At 43.7% G+C, this 20,111-nt stretch overlaps 1 protein-coding gene across 8 annotated transcripts in view; it reads right to left on the bottom strand.

Annotated features, from left to right (window-relative positions):
• Positions 1 to 20,111, bottom strand: part of LOC119446683 (ubiquitin carboxyl-terminal hydrolase 32-like) — a 95,077-nt gene that overhangs the window by 56,392 nt on the left and 18,574 nt on the right. For 5 of the 8 annotated variants that reach the window (XM_049664332.1, XM_037711182.2, XM_037711178.2 and 2 more), the window contains 8 exons: positions 18,624 to 18,731; positions 16,575 to 16,684; positions 9,493 to 9,576; positions 8,016 to 8,099; positions 7,836 to 7,897; positions 7,074 to 7,179; positions 4,225 to 4,479; positions 3,026 to 3,154 (listed from right to left, as the gene is read on the bottom strand). In XM_049664332.1, the coding sequence (XP_049520289.1) occupies positions 3,026 to 3,154; positions 4,225 to 4,479; positions 7,074 to 7,179; positions 7,836 to 7,897; positions 8,016 to 8,099; positions 9,493 to 9,576; positions 16,575 to 16,684; positions 18,624 to 18,731 (938 nt within the window). The remainder of the gene's footprint in view (positions 1 to 3,025; positions 3,155 to 4,224; positions 4,480 to 7,073; positions 7,180 to 7,835; positions 7,898 to 8,015; positions 8,100 to 9,492; positions 9,577 to 16,574; positions 16,685 to 18,623; positions 18,732 to 20,111) is intronic. The other 3 variants (XM_037711179.2, XM_037711180.2, XM_037711183.2) reach the window with 3 other exon arrangements.

The following is a 20,111-nucleotide window of genomic DNA, read 5'->3' as shown; positions in this document are numbered from 1 at the left end:
GTGCTTTCTTTGTGCACAACCCTTGCCTGTCAATTAGATGTACAGTAAAACCTTGTTAATTCGGATTTCAAAGTCCCCCCCCCCCCGCCCAGAAAAAAATGTCCGAATTACCAAATGTTGAATTATCAAGGGTATTAAGAAAACAATAAACAAATGCTTACTATGCTAACACCTTTTATTTACTGATCGAATGAGCGAATCCTGTTTCTCTTTTGATTAAAAGCAGTGTGGAAGCTGCAATTATCATCATCTCGTGACTGATTCGCTCTCGCAGCGACGATGGCCTCGCGACTTCCTTCGCAGCACGGCTGAGGAATGCGCCTTCATCTGCGACACGCTTTTCACTACAGCACACACATCCCAATTATCTTTTTACCAGTGAGCTGGTCGCCAACAGATTGCCGTCCATCACGATGTAGCCAGTACTCTTCATTCTCAACAGCTTTGCACCGAGTCAAAACGAAACTACCGTTTGCCTCAATTGCGGACAATACCACAGCGGCTAATCGACGTGATCATGAATGGCGACTACACAGCTGTGAAGGCATGCGGCCAACGCGCGCATCGAGTCAAAATGAAACTACTGTTTGAACAACCAGTGCGGACGAAACTGCCGCCGCTATTGACGCGATCATGGATGATGCCTACGCAGTTATGAAGGCACGCGGCCAACACAGTGTTATGCACGGCGATAGACGCAAAAATGAAGGCCTTAAAGGCAGAAATAGGAACGAAGCATTCTGGCATTGCTGTCATTTATGTATGATTTCCGGTGATGACTATGCGATGCGGACTGCAGCGCTTCGTTTCAGTTGGACGCTAGTGCTGTCTTTACTCTTTTGCGTCACACATTAGCGGCGCTCAGCGCTCGCCAAGCTCCAAGAGCCTTCAGAATTAACGAGAGCTGGATTGCATTAAATAATGCATGCGCCTGCCGGTACCAGAGGACGAGTTCTAATTATCTGAGTTTCCGAATTAACTAGGTTTTACTGTTGTAATAAAACAACCAGCCCACCTCCAATTTGTCATACTACCTTCAGCATGGTTCCGTCAACTGCAGGCTGTGGAGATGGGTCGATTCCCGGAGATCGAGCTAAGCACAACGCGCGAGCTGGGGGACAAGGCACGAGAAGGCACCTCAATACCCACAAGGCAAATAGCACAGCATGGTGCGTAATGGCAACAACTGGCTGTGTGCACCTCTGTCAAACTTTTAGCTCACAAAGCTAAAATGCAACACTTAAAAATGACACAGCAGTGTGAAATGCAGCCAAGAACATTAGTAAAGCACTGAACCTAACAGGTCACTTAAAACTTTTCTCAATGACCTCAAAGTTACATTCACACTTCTTGTTACAGTAGAACCCCGCTGATACGTTTTTCATGAGACCATAAAAAAAAAGTTGTCGCAGTTTCACCTGAAAGGTGAAGCATCAATTGCGATAGCAAATTTCTAGAGAGCTATACGGAGTAATGATAGTAGCTTTATCAGCTGTATAAACTTGGACATGCAGCAGCACCGGCAACACGCAGAACTGTTGTCGACGCCGTCGGCATTATGAACGCGTTCGCACAAAACGCGTGTGGCGTTGGTGACTGTTGCCGGAGCCTCTGATATAAATAGGCACTTGGTGCTGCAGCAAAACGTCGCCTTTCATCTCCATTGACGTCATACGGAACCTCACGGCGACGGCGACGGCGACGCCGACGGCAGAAATCTGCTTTGGAGTGTCCATATAATTGCTATCGCAATAAAACAGAGCCAGGAAACAGGAAAACTTGAGAAATGGGAGTAGTGTTGAACTGCACACAACATTATTTTAATTCTTACGTGCGAAAAAAAGTCGTAGTTTCGCTCGAAAACCGAAGCATCGATTGCGATAGCAAATTAGTAGACAGCTATACAAAGTGAGGATAGTAGGTTTATCGTCCGTATAAACTCGTAAACATTCAATTATGAACTATATTAACAAGCATGGTGCCAGCGCCCACAGGCAAACACGAACACATCACACTCGATGAGCGCGGACACGCGTTGTCAAACACTGGCGTGAGGAAGCGCCGCTGCAGAAGCGAGCGAAGAGACCTTTGTGCTGTTGTCTATCGCTTCAATGCAAATTGAGCGCCGAGAACACACAGCACGCACAAAGCTACGAGCCGCCGCCGCACCTACACTGCCTAGATTCTGCCCCCAACACAGATCGCTTTCAAGATACGGCCCGCGCGCCGCCGCGGAGTACGCAGTTGATGCTAGAGTACAACGCTGCTCGCTATCCCTCCCTCCCCCCTTGCTGATGCCTCGAGCGCAACGAAAGAAGGCGCACTCCCTTCCTGCTTTTCTTTCCAGCGCGCGCAAGATCAAGACACGGTCATCGGCTCCCCTCGCACGCTTTCACTCGCACATACAGCATCCGGCGCGCGGTGACGGCATTATTGCGCTTGGACTTTATGCGGGACATCTATGCACCAAAACTAATTTTAGGGCCACAACGCGTCATAGACACCCATCTTTAGATAGCAAATATGGATCTCAAAGGCCATACTTATGCTGGCAGAAACCGAAAATATACGTCATAGGTGTCGCCCCTGCCACTTTGGACGGCCAATGCCATCGTCAAGCCACCAAGCCAAGCGACATGAAAAGTCAAAATGGCTGCTCGGGCCGGCGCAGGGTGGCAGTTCGCAATGTATTATGCGGGAACGGTCTCACAGTTGCGACGCAACAGCAGGGTTGCCACTGCATTGGGTTCCATGGGAGCTGGGCCGGGACCGGCCAAAAACGACGTAACAGCTGGGAAAATGCAGGCTCCGGGGAACGTAACAGTGGGGTTCTACTATACAACTATGTAACATGTTTTCACTTGATCCCAGCGTCATGGCTGTACCTCCTGCCAAAGAAGATGTCATTGTGGAAGTGGAAATGGCTAGCAAAAGGTCATCAAGAAACCAGTAAAAAAGATTAGGGATTACAAAATTACCAACAGTTAACAGTCAAATGAGGGCCATTCACAGTTTTTGCACTTACCTTAATGATGTTGGGGGCAACAAGGCCAGTATTGTCAATTGATGGTGGTCGCTGCACAAACGCAGGAACCACTTTTCTAGACACACTTGGAGATGGGTTTAACGATGATGGACATGATGACTCTGGACACTGCATTTAAGAAAAAGATGCCTGTCACTATAAGTATTGCTTGTGCTGTGACAGGGTATGACACTTGTGGGTTTAAAGATTTCAATCCCACAAGAAATGCAGGACAACCTTACAGATAGGAGTGCTCCAGTGATAACTTCAAAAATCAAATTAAATACCACTTCCTGCATTTTTCTGTGGCTCTTGCAACATAACGATGGTTGACATCGAATCATTATTAACGAAACTTAAAAATCTTTATTCACACAAACTGCTTTTCTGCTGCTCAAAATCAATAACAAACTGGGCCTAACATTCCCAAGGATGGCAACACTAAATTTACATGCAGGTAAGTGGTTAGTGCTGGACTGTGTAGATTTGCAATTCAAAACTGTGCTCTGGCATATGAATGAAAGTGCTGAAATCTAGGTGCTCATCTTATTGGTAAAAAATTTATATTCAGTAGCCCATCTCCAAGAGATCACGTGGGCAATGGTCAGTTGACATATTCTGTCAGTCTTCAGCACAAAAATTATGCCCATCATAAAATGGGAGACAACTTTCAGTTGTTGGTTTTGTTACAGCCATCAATGAGCATTTAATGACAAATTGAACGGTCTTTTAGCGGTAAACTCCCAAGGAAACTCATAATCAGTCAAGCCAACATCAAGTGAGCCCCAGTGCTAAACATAATCACATTTTTATGGAATATGTTCTCATTAAAAAAAAATTTAATAATTTGCCCTGTTCTCCAAAAATTTGGCAAGTGGCCTCCTTGCTATAGTTTGGCCATTTGGTTACATGAAAAGAGCTGAATTTGAGTTCTGCTACAAGTGACTTTTTCCCATTACCTTTATTAACACATTTTTGGTGATGATCACTTCTTATTATATACTTATGAATTTATGCACACTTTGGACACTCTTTAAAGTGTTTGACAGCCAGATTTATGGCCAGTAAGCACTGCCCCAGTCTCCTACATGCCAGCAACCAGTGACCCAGTGTCCTAGCACATCATTGGTCCAATTACCAGGTGTGACAGGGAGCCAGTGCCTTGGTGGGCACTGGGTTTTCCCGACACGGTGACACACCTGGAGAGCAGAGGACAACCGGGGGCACTTGGGTGAGCCTGGCACGCTGGGGCAGTTGGCAGTGGGATCAAATGCAGTCACGGGGTCAAGCAGATGGTGGCTGTCAGTGGCGAGGCTGGTGACACTGGCCAGCACCACGCTTCCATCATCAGTCGCTGACCGGGCAACACTCGACTCCACCTTACGCTGCAGACGACTTGTCACCTTGACCCCGCTGACACCGCAGGATGTGGTGCTACTCCCTGCCGCCTGCAACTGCCAACTTCGTGAGCCCGTTTACATTTATCCACTTTACATGCTGTGTACGTGAAGGTGTCGAAGTTTAGTATCAGAGTCACAAGCAGGAGAGGAACTGAAATACAATGGCTTCTTTTTTTCTTCTTTAAGGGGTTTTACGTGCCAAAACCTGTTATGATTACGAGGCACGCCGTAGTGGAGAGCTCCGGATTAATTTTGATCACCAGGGGTTCTTTAACGTGCACTACAACACAAGCACACAAGCGTTGTTGCATTTTGCCTCCATCGAAATGCGGCCGCCGCGGCTGGGATTCGATCCCGCGATCTCGTGCTCAGCAGCGCAACGCCTTAGCTGACTGAGCCACTGCGGCGGGTGAAATTCAATGCAGAATGTGCAAGAAGCACAGAAAGATGACCAGACCTCTCTATGCTTTACAGCCAGTTCACATGGTAGAGGAGGACTACAGATTAGTTCTGAGTACCTGGTGTTTAATGTGCCACACTGAAATTATAGTATGTGAGCATTCTTGCATAGCACCTATATTAAAATAGAGATGACATGGCCAGAAATTGAACCTATGACCTCGTGCTAACAAACAGAACTCTGTAGTCGCTACGCCACTACAGCAAGCAAAAATTTTTTGCATAGTTGAGAACAGAAAAGTAAGCTCCTATAAAATGAATATTCAATAGGTATAGATTCTGGAATGCAGCCAGGGCCAATTTTATTTATTTATTTATTTACAGAGTACCTACATCGCCATAAAGGCATTACGTAGGGGGGAACAAAACATAACCAGTAATACAGAAAAGCTTTTGCACAGATATACTCACAAACAGAAGCACTACAATAGTATTTAGAGAGAGACACAAGTAATGTCAAACAAACAGGTTTTCAAGATATATAGCAAACACATTTGTTTTACAAGAGCACCATCACAGCATAGAATAGAATAATTCGTTATTTGACACATTTACTATATCATTTGATAAAGTATTCCATTGTCGAATTGATTTGGGGAAAAAAGAGTAGTAAAACGTGTTTGTTCTGCAGTTATAGGCTGAGATCTTTTTGTTGTTATCACAGCTAAAGGAGAGCCAAAAAGAAAGACACGCAGATTCATTACCCAGGGGTGGAACTGATACAGTGTGCCTCGGAGCACTCCTGGGAGCAAATAAAATACCGTTTCAGAAGAGACAGAAGGGGCATATCAGACTTTATTTTGCATTAGAGGAGCATGTATCATATCTTAAAACATTGAACCTGATAACATTGTAACAAAAAAAAAAAAAAAAAGGGCTCAATAGCCTTGGACCATTTTATTACATAAGGAACACATGTGCTAGGCACTGGGCTGATTTTAATGAAATTTGTTGCATTTGCAAAAGAAACTTAAGCTCTAGTGACTGTTGGAAGCGAAATTTAGATTTTAAGCCTGAAACTTTTAAAAGCGATTTTCAAAAATTGGTAGGCTCGAAAAAAATAGAAGCACAACATTTACCAAATTTGTAGCTCTGCACCAAAAACAAATATCATAGTTCTATAAACTGCAACCGTTAGAGCATCCAAAGCGGACAAATTTTATATATTAATTTATGACTTACGTGAATTTGTTACATTGTTTACAAGGGTTTCGCAAAAGTAACACTCGCATAACAACAGTATATTGCATAGCAATGTATTATACATCAATTTTGTCCGCTTCAGATGTACTATTAGTTAAATTTCAGAATTGTGATATCGTTTTCCATTGCTGAGTTACAAAGTCATAAACTTCATAGAATCGTTTTCTAAAAAGTTCCTATGTTAGACAATGTTTAGAAAAAAATCTAGGGCCTAAATCGGAAATAAGCTTCAAAGAGTTGCTAAATTTTACCTTTATCTTTTAAATGCAACAAATCTCATCAAATTTGGTGCAGTGGTTGCTGAGAAAAATGATTTCTTCTTTCCCATGTATTTAGATAGGATTCGTCGAGCTAAAGCTTCCTCTTAAACCCTAGAATGCCGTAACTCTTATGCGCGCACTCTACAAGCAGAGCCGATACACCTCTTTATCCTACTTCATGATACCGGCAACGGCTAGTAACGAAAACGTGCAAGTACAGAGACAAGGCTAAAGGCCTACCGCTCGCTTCTGACCACTTCCGATGACGCATGGCTGGCTTCAAGCTAACTGGTGTGCTCACAACTAACGTTTATAGAACGTTGCTCAAAGCGACCCTTACACTTTCAAGACCACCTGCTTAGTTGCAGTTATACTAAATAAAGGAGAATAGTATTTACTGTATGCCCTTTTTCAGGCCTTGAACTTCCCGGCGCACAATGATAGTCGCCACGAACTTCACATTTTGTATGAAAACAAATTGCTACAGCCAAATGGTAGGCAGACTAAATAGCGCTAGCCAGAGAGAAGACAAGCTTGCCTAGTAACTGAAACCATAACTCGCCCAAGTGCCCTTATTTGTAGTAAAATTTCCTGCATGGCGCAGTGTGGTGCAGGCTTTAATTTTTGGTGAAATTGGCAGGCGATGGAGCAGGGTGGCGCACGAAAACTCAAATGGAGCAGAATGGCGCAAATGGAGCAGGAATTCCACTCCTGATTAACACTTACCTTGCAGTCAACATAGTCGTTCCACGACTTCCACCAATCCATTGAAATGAGGTAGAGCATTTGGCCGGGCTTTAGACCTCTTCGTTCTTCCCTTCTGAGCCAACTCCTGAAAATGCAAGAAATGGCATTACAGAAAACAGCAGAAACTAACTTGAAACACAATGGGACAGATACAAGAGTACGTGTTGTTGTTGTGAACCGGTGCTTGTAAATGTAAATTATTTTCACTTCCACTGCAAGCAGTAGTGAGCCAGTAATGCAGGAGTGTATATTATTCATAAAAAAGAATAAGCAAGAAAGGCAACTGCACGTGTGATGGAGTGCTTTTAAAAGGCAAGAGGTCAACAAATTAAACTGATCTCTATGCAGGAAAAAGCAGCATACAACTTCCATTTGGTTCCCAAGAAAACTATCCCAGATATCACAGCTGACATTTTGCCACCTGTAACAGCTGCACATGGCGAGCTTATTTGGGATGGAATGCTCAAGGCCAAGTTCCTAAAACATTATTTTCTCTCAGGGCTCTGATAAAAAATCCTAAAATTAAAAATGCAAGTGATGAAGTGCTCCGCAGTAATCTGCTTCTGCGATCTGCAAAGTTGAGCTAAGTTCCCATGGGCGAAAAAGAAGTCTGGTAACATGAACCTGCCAGGTCACAATAAAATGAAAATGGCGTTTCTGCCAACTGCCATGTGTGAGCCTTTTTATGGTTATAGTATTCTGCAAGTCCAATCCGCATCTCTACCAACAATATGGGTATACCTGATGATGTCGCCTTCTTCCTCCCTTGAAGATGGTCGCAGCCCGAATACAACATGGCACACCTGGGAGGTGACCGAAAGTACACATATGTAAGTGATGAATGCAACTCTTCGATATCCTATTAATGCGGTCGAACTGAACACAAGTTTTTAAGAAAAAAAGCCATCTGACTGAACTCACTTGAAACATTAGGTTGAGCAGGCTGATAGTGAGGTTGTTGCCAACAGTCCATACGAGGTACTCGTCCAAGGTAATGAATCCAGTCTGTTGAAGTGCACAAAGATGCACGTGCACACACAAAAAATCAGCACCTCACATATAAAGTGGATTGATTAATGTTTATTGGCATAAGGGCCAAATATGGCCAAAGAGCGCAAAGTGAGCAAAAATCTAGCAAAACGAAGCTGCATCACATAGCGAAACATATTTTTTAAGTACGATATACACAAAAAAGTTAGGAAGCTTACTCATGAATTGCATGGCAGTGTTCTCATACTATGTACTAATAACTCAAGTATGCTGCAAGACAGGTCTTAGCTATAACGCATCATTAACTCTTTCTACCATGGGGAAAAAAAGTTTTTTGTACGCTACGACAGATGTCTTTTTCTGAAAAAACTACTGCACTCAATATTTAATGTAACACATAAACAGAAAGCAAAATGAATGCACTTTAACGCATAAAAGTTTTATTAACGAGATGTATGTCATAAAAAATATATAAATTGTTAAAATCAACATTGTGTGATAAAATTGAACAATGTTTGTAAAGACACACTTGTATCTACCAAGAAAAAAATGGTACGAAAATTATGAGATATGCAAAATGTATTGCCGTTTATTAGGCACTATCTCTGAAAAAAAAAAAAATTAATTGAACAGGTATTTCGCTACAAAATTTTAACTGCAAGCACTATAGTTGGGCGTGCCGGCCTGCGGCCGCCGATGTTCCGGGCTGGTTTGCGTCGTCGTCGTGTTCAGACTCAAAGTCTGAGGAAAAGTCAGCGTCCTCCGATTTGCTGCTATTCGATGTATCGATAAGAACAGTAGCAGAGGCAGCGGAATCACGATATCTGCGATCTCCTGGAGGCACACGCGCCGTTCCTGGAGCCAGGGATTTTTGCATTCTGCTTCGATGATCGCGAAACTTCGGAGCACGTTTAAAAATCACCGCCTGGCGCGAAAAAAACGAACTGCTTAGAAAAAAAATATATATAGTTTCGCCTCTTTCATGTCCGATGACACAGTGTGTCCATGAGCAGCGCGGAAGGTCTCGAAAGCAGTGTTTGAAGGGGTGTTTCAAGCCATCGATAGCGGGCGGCCATTTTTTCATTCTCCTTTGACGATCGTGACACTTCGGAGCACGTTTAAAAATCACCACCTCGCGGGAAAAAAGCGAACTGCTTAGAAAACTAAAATATAGTTCTCCTCCTTTACGTCCGATAGCGCAGTATTTCCATGAGCGGCACGGAAGATCTCCAAAGTGGCGTTTCAAACCATCGGGCTAACGATGCCCAATGGGCGCGGTGCGGAAAGAGTTAAGTAAATAAGAATACATGACTGCCAAAAGGAAGCTGACAAAGAAACAGTGTTCAATGCATAACCAAATGGGCAAAAAAAAAAGTGGCTATAGCATTTCAGGCTGCAAAAAACAAACCTTTCCAGGGTCGTGCTTGTCAAATATTTCATCAATCAGTGGCTCCACATCTGGCTTTGCAGGAGTCATTTGCATCTGGAATAGCTGGAAACAATCAGGTATGTGATGCTGCAGTACTCTGTATTGGAAAAAGCACTTAGAAAAACGAAACCTTTTTACTATATTACAGAAACATCAAAGACTTACTTTGACAAATCTTAGCTGAAAATGGCCAAGGTGCAATTGAAAATTACTATAAGAAATCCTACTTCTTTGAAGTAAGATGCGAAAGGGCTCATAACTATGTACTAACCTGTTTCCACCTGAAGATAGAATCATGCTATCTACCGAATACAGTGAAACCATACCAACATGGCACTCAATATAAAAATCCAGATAATTTACTCGTGGAATGGTACCAATTGATCATACAGAGATGTATGGTTTGAGGTATGCATTAAAATGACGTCAATTTGGTGTTCATCAGTTATTTAAACAATGGGTTGCACAATGCATAGCACACATGGCTTTTCACCAATGAGGGCAAGGGAGGCACACAATGGCACATCAATAGAGTAAAACCTGGTTCCTACGTTCTGGAAAAAAAAAAAAAAAAAACACGCGAGAAAAAATGTACCTACTGGGAAAATGTGCGATCCAAAGTCACTAAAAAAATTGACAGACAACTGTACAGTCAACATCCGATTTTTCCGACACCCTATTTTTCGGACATGCCCGATAATTCGGACGCCTTCGTGGCACCGCACCTACTCCATGGAGTCAATGTATAAAACGTCGGAAATTTCAGACGCAAAAAGCCTTCGTCGTCCAATTTTCCGGAATTTCTGCTAGGACCGCAGGTCCCAAACGGCATTATTCAAAGCCACCGCTGCTGCCATTTCGATTATCTTGCCACCTCGAACCGGCGCCCTCGCACACAAATCTGTTGGCAGCCGTAGCCACCATCGTGGTAATGCTAGGCTTACCTGCTTTGACGTTCGCTACCAAGCTTCCTTTTGTTTGGTGCCATGTTTTTCATTGAAACAACTTGCCGCTATTAGCAATGGCACCGACTCCGTTTTTGTTATCCTCACCAATGGCTTCGAAGCTCAGAAAGCAAGGCGCATTGCATAATGCCGGTTCCCCAAAGTCAGCTTCGCCTTAATACAGCTGTGTTATGCGGTGAAGCATACATGAAGCATTACCAAGGGTATGTTTCCCTTAACTCTTTGAGGGTGGAATTTTTTTTGAAAAAAGAAACTTTCCCAGATGGTCAAATTACTTTATTGCAGATTTTGAATGTACAAAATGTGTAAAATCGGGAAAAAATTGTAAAAAAAAAATCAGGAACAGTATTTTGGTGTCAGCATCACTCAGAATTGCAAAATGTTCAATAGTATTTCAGAGTGTGGTATTCCTTGAAACACGAGTCTACGCACAGCGCCTTATGCAGTCTGCAGACATAAAATGCGTGTCTGTTCTCCTCTTGGAGCGACGACTTTTGTTGGCACACACGACATTTCCTCTGCATGCGGCTGCCTTGGGCAGAGGTCTGAGGCACCCTCTCTGGGAAGTGGTGCGCCGTCAGTTGCAGTGGGTTGTCTGTGGTTCGTTTACGCGCCTTGGTCGTTGGATCTGGGTCTTGTACAGTTCCAATATTTGGGTCATGACTCTTTCTGAACACAGCAAGCTTCGCCGGGATGACAGTTCTCTCATGGTAGAGAATAAATGCCTTCAGCAGTGTCATGTCCAGCAGGGGAACAAACTTTTTGTTCCACTTCAGAGTTTTCCTGATGCTTTCGCTAAAGCTCAGCCCCATGTCTACTCTGCCGACGAGTCCCATTTTCTTCGTGTATTCAAGTACGCATGCAGGGTTTTCCTTTTCTTCTCCGGTTGCTTGGTCCACCTTATCAGAATCTTGCATCTGCGGTCCATGCATTGATGTCAACATAGTGACTTTGCGCTTGTCACACCATTTCAAGGAAAGCACAGTGTTTGTGTCGAAGCTTTGTATTTTACCTTTCTTCATCTTTTTGAAAGAGGGTAGGCCCTTCCTGTTAATTAGCACAGTTCTGCATACATTTGTTCTGCTGCTCTGCAGAAATTCAAAGAGCACTGGGCTTGTGTACCGATTGTCCACAAACAGAGAGTGTCCTTTTCTAAGAAAGTCTGCCAGAAGGTCAGCAACAACAGAGCCGCATAACCAAGCTCCTTTCTTTTGGCCAGGCTAACTGTAGATCCTGTATAAACTAGAAACTTCAGTACATACCTGGTTTTCACGTCACACATCATGAACATCTTCACTCCGAACTGGTGTCTTTTGGATGGTATGTACTGCTGGAATGAAAGGTGGCCTCTCCAAGGCATCAGAGATTCGTCTATGCATAAATCTTGGTATGGAAGAAAAAGTCTGGAAAATTTTTCCTGAATGGCCTCCATAACCGGTCTGATGGCACCTAGGCGATCGGATTGCTCCGTTATCGAACTGAAGTGCAGGACGCACAGCAGAAGAACAAAGTGGTTCACAAAACAAAATCCGAAAAAAAAAAAAATGGGGTCACTAGCATTGGGTCCGTCAACCAACAGTCCTGCAGGGCATTCTTCCGCACCAGGCCCATAAGCAGCACTATTGCCAAGAAGCAGTAAAGCTCCAGGAGGTCCAGGACTGCCCAGGCTCGGAGCCGTGATGCGCCGGAGTGACATGGCATGGCATGGCAAGAACTTTATTTTGGTCCAGAGAAACTAGGGCCCGAGGGCAAAAGCCCCCAGGCTAAGTCGGTGGCTCCGCCCACGTAGGCACCGGTAGGCCAAAGGCTTTCCAGATGTTGTGAGCTCTCCGGACGGCCAGGAGTTTATCTTGGAGTGACATGCGCCTACTTTTTCACTCCCGTACTTGTTTGTTTCCGTGACGATGAGCGACACAAGTTGTTCATCGAAAGACAGTTGGAAATAATCCAAATCGCTTACTTCTGGCAGGAGCAGAGAGGCCGCAACCTGCCCTGATTGCGAGCCGTCAAAGGTGAAAAGAGATGGCGAAAAATCACCAGTGTCCCACTGGGCGTTGTTGCATCTTGCCCGCTTTCGGGATGTTGCGGCTGTGCTGAGGTCGGAGGTCGAATTGGTTGACTGCATTTCGTCGTCCGAAGATGAGCTGTCCTCTTCTGAAGAAAAGCTGTCTTCTGATTCAGACTCGGTGAATGAAGTAAAATCAGAGTTGGAAGAGTCATCTCGTTCGGTGTCAAGAGAACGGGCAGTGCATTCGGCCGCATCGCCGCTTTGCCGTGCATCTGAAGAACTCGATGAAAACTCAGTAAACAAAAAGAGCAAGAATACCTCGTGAGCGTTGGTGATAAACAAGCTAAGAGCAGTGCTAATAAAGGTAGAAATCAACTTCGGCCACCCCTGCAAGGGAGTGCCGACAAAGATAAACATGTTTCGAATGCCTCCGTTGCGATCATGCGGTGCAACCGAAACCACATAAGGGCATTGCTGCAGACTGCGCGACGCGGTGAAGCTAGAAATCAGTTCTGCTTATCTCTGCAAGAAGGTAGCACAATTTTCAAATGCTTCTTGTAAGCCTCAAGAGTGGCAGCAACTCCCAGTGAGCATGCATTGTCATTATGGCGCAAAATTTCAAATGAGGGGTTGAAACCGTACCCGTACGGTAAAGACCTTGCGGGACATAAAACCGCCACCGTATATATACGGAAAAGTAACTCACAGGGTTAATTGTACACTCACGCACCCACTTTCTCCTATCATAGTACGAACACCTCATGAGTATAATGGTAGGCCTTTAGAGCTATTTCGGACGTGCTTGTGGCGATTTGAGCCCTTGGGGGCAGAAAAAGGCATGCACATCTTTTTCAGACTGCCCAATTTTTTGAACGTTTTCGCAGCCCCTAGGGAGTACGAAAAATCCGGCCTTGACTATAGTTGACACCCAAGTAATGCGAAGCGTTGCTCGAATCGTTGCAGCACGAGACACTGATGCATGCCAAGCTGGTGGGACCTGAGGCTGAGACACACGGTTCTCCTTTTTGCTGCTTCGACTAACTTAGGTTTGCGGTCCTTGTATTCGGGCTGGGTCAGCAGCTTCTTCAAGCAGGGCACCTCAGCGGAAAAATTAAAAAATTCCCATTCAGCACTAATTGTTGCGGCACAAGACACCACACGCATCGAGCTGATGGGGCCTGAGTGACCCGTCATGTGACGTAAGTTGTCACTTCCTTATTGTGGACAGCAACAGGAGGCCGTACCAAATCACGCTGGTGGGCCATACCGGAATATGATGCCTACAATTCTGCCAGAGCAAAACATGATGCTTACTTCGCGCCTCCTGCAGCAAGGAATGACAACAAGTTTGGGTTATCACCTATTGAAAGCATGCCGTATGCTTCCAATGGCATTACACCTCAGGCACCGAAACAGATAGGTTAAGATGCTTATCGCAATAGGGTTAATAGCGATAGCTGTGAATGTGGCGTGCGACAACCCAGGTGAAGATTTGCTGGGACTGGAATAGGAAGCCGAGTGTGCACTGGCATTTTCACGGAGACAGGCGGGCGAGTATTACGGGGAAGCTGCTGCAGCGAGCAGCAACTGTTCTCGATCGTGTGTGCCTCGCACCTTCTCTCATTTACATGAGATTGGCAGCCGAAAAATATATCATACGATCTCATTTTGTAGATGTGCTGAACTTTGGTGCCGAAAATCGTGTTTTCTGGGAACGTATGAACCAGTAAAAAAGCGATACTCTATTAGGTCATTTTATGTGTTGTCGTTCGCAAACGGTGGCACCGGGGAATTGTACATAATGGGATCGTATCCACGAAGTTCTACTGTATTCTGGAAGACAACATTGAGATGTTGCAATACAGTGGAACCTCGTTGATACGATTCTGCGTAATACGTTTTTCGAGGTACGTTTTTTCCCCTTTTCCCAATAATACGATTTGGTTAAAGAATACGTTGGATGATACGATTTTCGGATGATACGCTTTTTTCCCCCGATTCCCCTGACGATGGTATCAACGAGATTCCACTGTACCACAACGTTCCAGACATAATCCAAAGCAATCCAATATTGAGTATTCGGCAATGCAGAATCGTGGCATACAAAACCAGCGTAAGGGAGGACAAATAGTGGCTATTTGTTCGTGGTGGCTTGATCCAAAGACATGCACACTCATGGATAATGCAACACTTATGCTGTTAGCTGTTTTGGAGTCCCCATGCCTCAAAATTGAGTCATCCCACACAGTCATCTGGGATGACTCTGCGGTACCAGAGGCTTAGTCTACACAGAGGTAGACACGACAAGATCATAGAGCATGATCGCGCGCTGGAACATGGTAGAAAATGACAAGTTTCGTTTTCTGCACGCGACTGCACGACGCGGGAACAAGCAGACGAAACAGAAGTACATCTTTCTGGCTACGGCAAAAGTAAAACAAAGGCATGCACACATTCGGTTTGTATGCTTTTTAATTTCTCTAAACTTTACTTCGTCTACTGAAGCAGCAGAGCAAACAAATAACTGCTGCTGCCTTGAATAATTCTCAAAGTCAGCTGTCACTGTGAGCGACGTCAGAGCATTACGAACTATGTAGGCGCACTTGTTTGAATGACGCAGACTCTTCGGCTGGGAACGCGGCCCCCGTGAGGAGAAGTGTGCACGGCAGTTGGTATGAAATTTCAGCTGTTTTCGCGGTGCATAGTGGTGTAATACTTTGCAAACACGATCGTTAGCGGACATTGTATGCACTGTGCTTGTCAGCTAAAAATGCCCAGACCTGGTGAGGGATCCTTTAATAAGAGTAGACAGTACTGTATATCTTGATTTCTATGAACCTAAGTTACTGATAGCTTGCTACATTCTTGCTATGCAATGTTAGGAGACCCCCGAGCATGTGCAGTAGTGCATTTTCTTGCCCAATATTTTAAGCATTAAGTTTTATTACATTTTCCAATGTTCGATATTCGATTTGAAATCTATTTTGTATTCGCACTCCCCTATTTTAACGCAACAGGTTCGTGACGGCTAACCAATATGTCGCAGTTGATGACGACGTGATGATGTAAGCGTAACTGATGACCGACGAAGACGAAGTCTTGAAAGCAATCTAAGGCGGAAAGGACGCTAATATCAACGAAGGCGACAGTGAAGAAAATTCTGTAAGCGAACCACGATTTTTGATGGCCGAGAAAGGCGATACTGACTTTCGAAGATCTGCAGCTTTTTTTTACGTAGATGTTGTGTTTCGCCTGAGACCATGCTGTGAACCTCGGTGCAGTAAGGTTGGCTGCAGTCGCACATTATATCAAATTGTGCCCAGAGAAAATAGCGACCTATTTCACTAAGTCTCAGTTGCATTCATAGTAAATAACGGTGTTCTTTTGTTGAACGCGCTTAGCTTACACTTTTGTGAGCGATACAGTGCGTGACCTTTATAACGAAGCAATTTGTCTAACGAAGGATTTTGGAGGTCCCGAGCACTTCGTTATAAAGGCGTTTGACTGTACACTGTTCTTGTGGCCCCACCAATCTGCAACTCAAATTCATGATGGTAACAGACAACAGTAAATGACAAATAAACTGCTGATATTGCAATGCTCACAATAAATCAACCATGATAAAAAATTTTGATGAAAAGAAAGTTAGGCACGGAAAAGGTAAAAGCTGCTTGGAAATTGAGAAAATGTGTATGCACTTAGCAACATGCTGGTGATGCCATTGTCTGCATCAGCGTTAGCAAATAGTACAACTGAACAATGACTGAAAGCTTCCAAAGCACTGCATGGAACCTTTATGTTTATTAGCATGAAAGCTGAGAAGATTATAAATTTATATACAGTGCTCAGCGGCTGTGACAGCATGTTAATACCCCCAATTCCACTGACAATTGTACTCGGATTACAGCACACAGCCTAGGACTAATCATACAGCAGTGGTTCACCGACTAGCTTAAAACAAAGTCATGCTCACCTGTGCACTGCAGACACAGACCAAAGGAGCAGCAATGCTAAAGTTGGGTCCCCTGCCTTTCACATAGCTTGCAATAATAACTATAGACTGCAATGACAGAGAACCGAGTGCTCACCTCATCACTTCTTTCCTCCTGGTGTAGCACCATCAGCAGATTCAGCATGCTGCCCACTTCTTCCCGTGACAGCATGCCATCCATGTCTTGGTCAAACACCTTGAAACAGACTGCAAAGCATAAAAAAGAAAAATGAAGTCTTATCTCCCCTGCACAACAATTATTGCACAACACAGAGCCATTCCTCGTTGTCATGGTACCTCCAGAGTGTGCTCCACTTCCAGCAGGAACGGGTAGCATAGGCATGTGATTGACTGTGCTAACCTTCTCTAAATATTCTTGTCATACAATGCACGAGACTTTATTTATTCCAGAGTATAACCAAAATTTTCAATGAAGCCTGGTGACAGGCCATTCAACGATAGGCTCACAGTTCTCACCTAAAAAGATTACGATTTCTGAAATTTAAATTAGGTGACTCCACATCCTCATTAAGATTGAAAGCTTATATAAAACGTACGTTAAACCTCTCATAGAATATTCAAGTATCATTTGGGATCCTCACACAATGGTAGGTATTGAAAAACTAGAAAAAAATTGGAGGTTAGCCACTCGCTTCATTTATAAATGCTTCAAACGACGTCAATCCCCAACCAGTATGCTGGAAACCGCAAACTTGGAACCACTAACTGATCGAAGAAAAACTGGCAGATTAAATTTCTTTCGCCAGTTTTACTACCGGAAACTAAGAATACAACCGCGTGACTATATTATTAAGGACACATCGCGAATATCGCGCCTCAAACACAGCCAGTATATAAAACCAATATTTCCACGAGCAAACCTTTTTAAATACTCATTTATTAAAAAAAAAATCAACGATTGGAATGCCCTGCCTAGAAATTCCCACTGGTTACAACCACCCACTTATCTTGTTGACTCTCGCTTTTTTTTTTCCCCTTGTATATTTTTGTATGTTTGCTTTATATACGTTAAGTAAATAACAATAAGTAAATAAAATTAGCCAGCAAGCTACCATCATGCCACTACCACTTCTGCAACCACCGCTCAAGCTGTGCAACATCAGGAACCGAGAAGTCAGCCACACCATTTCATCGTGAACTAACAGACAGTCCTTTAGCCTACTACTACATCAGGCATTGTAACACTACTGTGCTGCGAGCCACTGAATATGCACTTTTGACAATTAGGCTTTGCATCAAAGCCAAAAAGAAGTTGCACACCGGGTGGCTGGGTTACAGTTACTGAGATGTGCTTTGCTGCAATGTACGATGGAAAAGCAATGACGTATAGAAGGTGCATGCTAAGCTACATGGCATTTCGTTGATTGCTTGAGACACTTCCTTGTGAAGAGTGACTATCTCCAGAGAATTCGTATCTTGGTTTTCTTATAAAAAAAATTACATTCTGGGGTGCCAGAACCATGACGTGCCAGAACCATGACCTGATTATGAGGCACGTTGTAGTGGGGGAATCTAGATTATTTATGACCACCTTATGTGTTTTTAACGCGCACCGAATGCGTAAACGACTGGTTGGCTGACAAGACAATTCAATTCATTTTACTGTTGCCCGCCAAATTGCCTTGCAGCCTGGCATAGGCAAAGTTAGTCACATTCCTATTTCTTACGTTGCAAGTGGATAAAATTTTCAAAGCAGTTGCTTTAAGGTAACTATGTTTTGCATGAGGGAAAAAAAGAGACACAAGAAGCCTTAGTTGCTTGTGTGATTGTCAACCTCCCCCCCCCCCCCCCCCATAACAAAAAAATATAAAATCCCATTTTTAAAAGCATATTTTTCTTGCAACAGAAAAGGCCAAATCAGAATAATAGTAACACTCACTCTATAAAAAAAGGAAGGTGAAATTGAAAAAAGAAGCCCCAGCAATTAAGGGCAGCTTATGCTAGAAAATGAAGCCCACATTGCTAGAATGCTTGCCTCTATATATTTTATTCATGCACAAAAAGCCAGACAGACAGGCTGGTTTTTAAAATGCTCTACTGTGGTATCATATAGTAGAAGACATTGCTGTCTAGGTTTTTAACCACCGAGTTTACAGTTTCAAAGAAAACTGACATCACAGCTTACATTTCTGCCGCTCGGTGAGTGGTCCCCTGCAGCATGCAGAAACCCCGCAGGCCATTTCCTTGAAGTCGATGTGGTTGTCCCTGTTCTCGTCAAAGGCATTGAAGATCCCTGGAACAAGACATGCTTATGCAATCACCCAAACCTAGGCATGATCAAGAATTCCATTTTAAGACCAGCAAGATCTTACTTTGTGCACTATAGAACTGTGCCAATACTTTCATAAGACCTATTCCAGTATATGCCATTCTTGCAATTGACTAGCTCTAGCACCAGTCTGTGTTTAGAGGTCCCTCTTGTTATGTTTTGTTTATCGTACATCTGGATTGACACTCTCTCAAGCACTTATGAACAAGATCTGAATACTGGGCAAAATGAAACAAAAAAAGCTCCAACTGGTTTCGCACACAAGTTAATAGCTTATCAGATACAGTCCTGGATGCTTTTATTGCTGAATGAAATTGTAAGTGTGGACGTTCTTAAATGGCACAGGCTGTCATTTTTTTGCATAACTTGTGGGCTTTCTACAATATTAGTGCCTCATAATCATATCATGGTTCTGGCACGCAAAAGCCCACAATTTTTTCTACATTAATCGCATGCTCGCCAGTGCCTATACTCACGTGCACAAACACAGTTTTATCATTTCATTAATACTTTGCTGGCTCTCTTCAGAGCCCAAGAAGAACAAAACGCAAGTGGTAAACAACACCAGAGAACACTGACAAGAAAAGGAGACAGGGACGATCACGAGGCACCTTGTGGGGACGATCACAAAGCACACTGTGATTGTGCCCGTTTGCCACCATAATGAACCATGGAACCTCCTACTGTATGTAATAGTTCGTGCAGTCTACTGAAATAAATGTGAATCTGAAAATCTGAAATGTAAAACTAGTCCAATGTGTTTTGACAGAAAATAACTTGAGGTAAACCAGAAAAGTGATTAATACTCCCTTACTCTTTCTCCTATTTTGAAAATGGCATTTGTGCCTTGAAATGAATACGGTGGAGCTCGCTTATAATGAACCTGAGCGTCAGCGGTGTCCGTTCGTTATATCCCGAAGTTCGTAATAAGTGGACTACAGCTAAAAAAAAAAAAGTGCTAGTCAAAACAAATTTAAAAATGTTTTTTTGCAAAAAAGTCCGTGATGCTAGTCTGTTTCTGCAGTGCACATCCGATGAGGGCGGTCCCCAACTTAAAATATTGAAGCAAAAGCGTGCTCTTCACCGAGGCCCTTGACATAGACAAGTTGCCTGAGACCTTCTATGAGCCCATTGCTACACGCACGTTTACGAGTGCTGGCTCTGAAGTTTCATTGTAATCCAATTCCCCCCCCCCCATGTCGCTCTCGGTCCAAACTTCAAGAATGATGCCTCATCCATGCACGGCTCCGCAATGTCAGTGTCTTCATCAGCAGAAATAAAATCATTCCAGCCAATGTCATGGCCCTCCATGTCGAAGTCGCTGCCACCAATTGCCAGCGGACT

The sequence above is a fragment of the Dermacentor silvarum genome, chromosome 3 (genome assembly GCF_013339745.2).
Source record: "Dermacentor silvarum isolate Dsil-2018 chromosome 3, BIME_Dsil_1.4, whole genome shotgun sequence".
NCBI classification, from domain to species: domain Eukaryota; kingdom Metazoa; phylum Arthropoda; class Arachnida; order Ixodida; family Ixodidae; genus Dermacentor; species Dermacentor silvarum.
The sequence above is the reverse complement of the archived record's forward strand: the minus strand, read 5'-3'. Positions and strand labels throughout refer to the sequence as shown.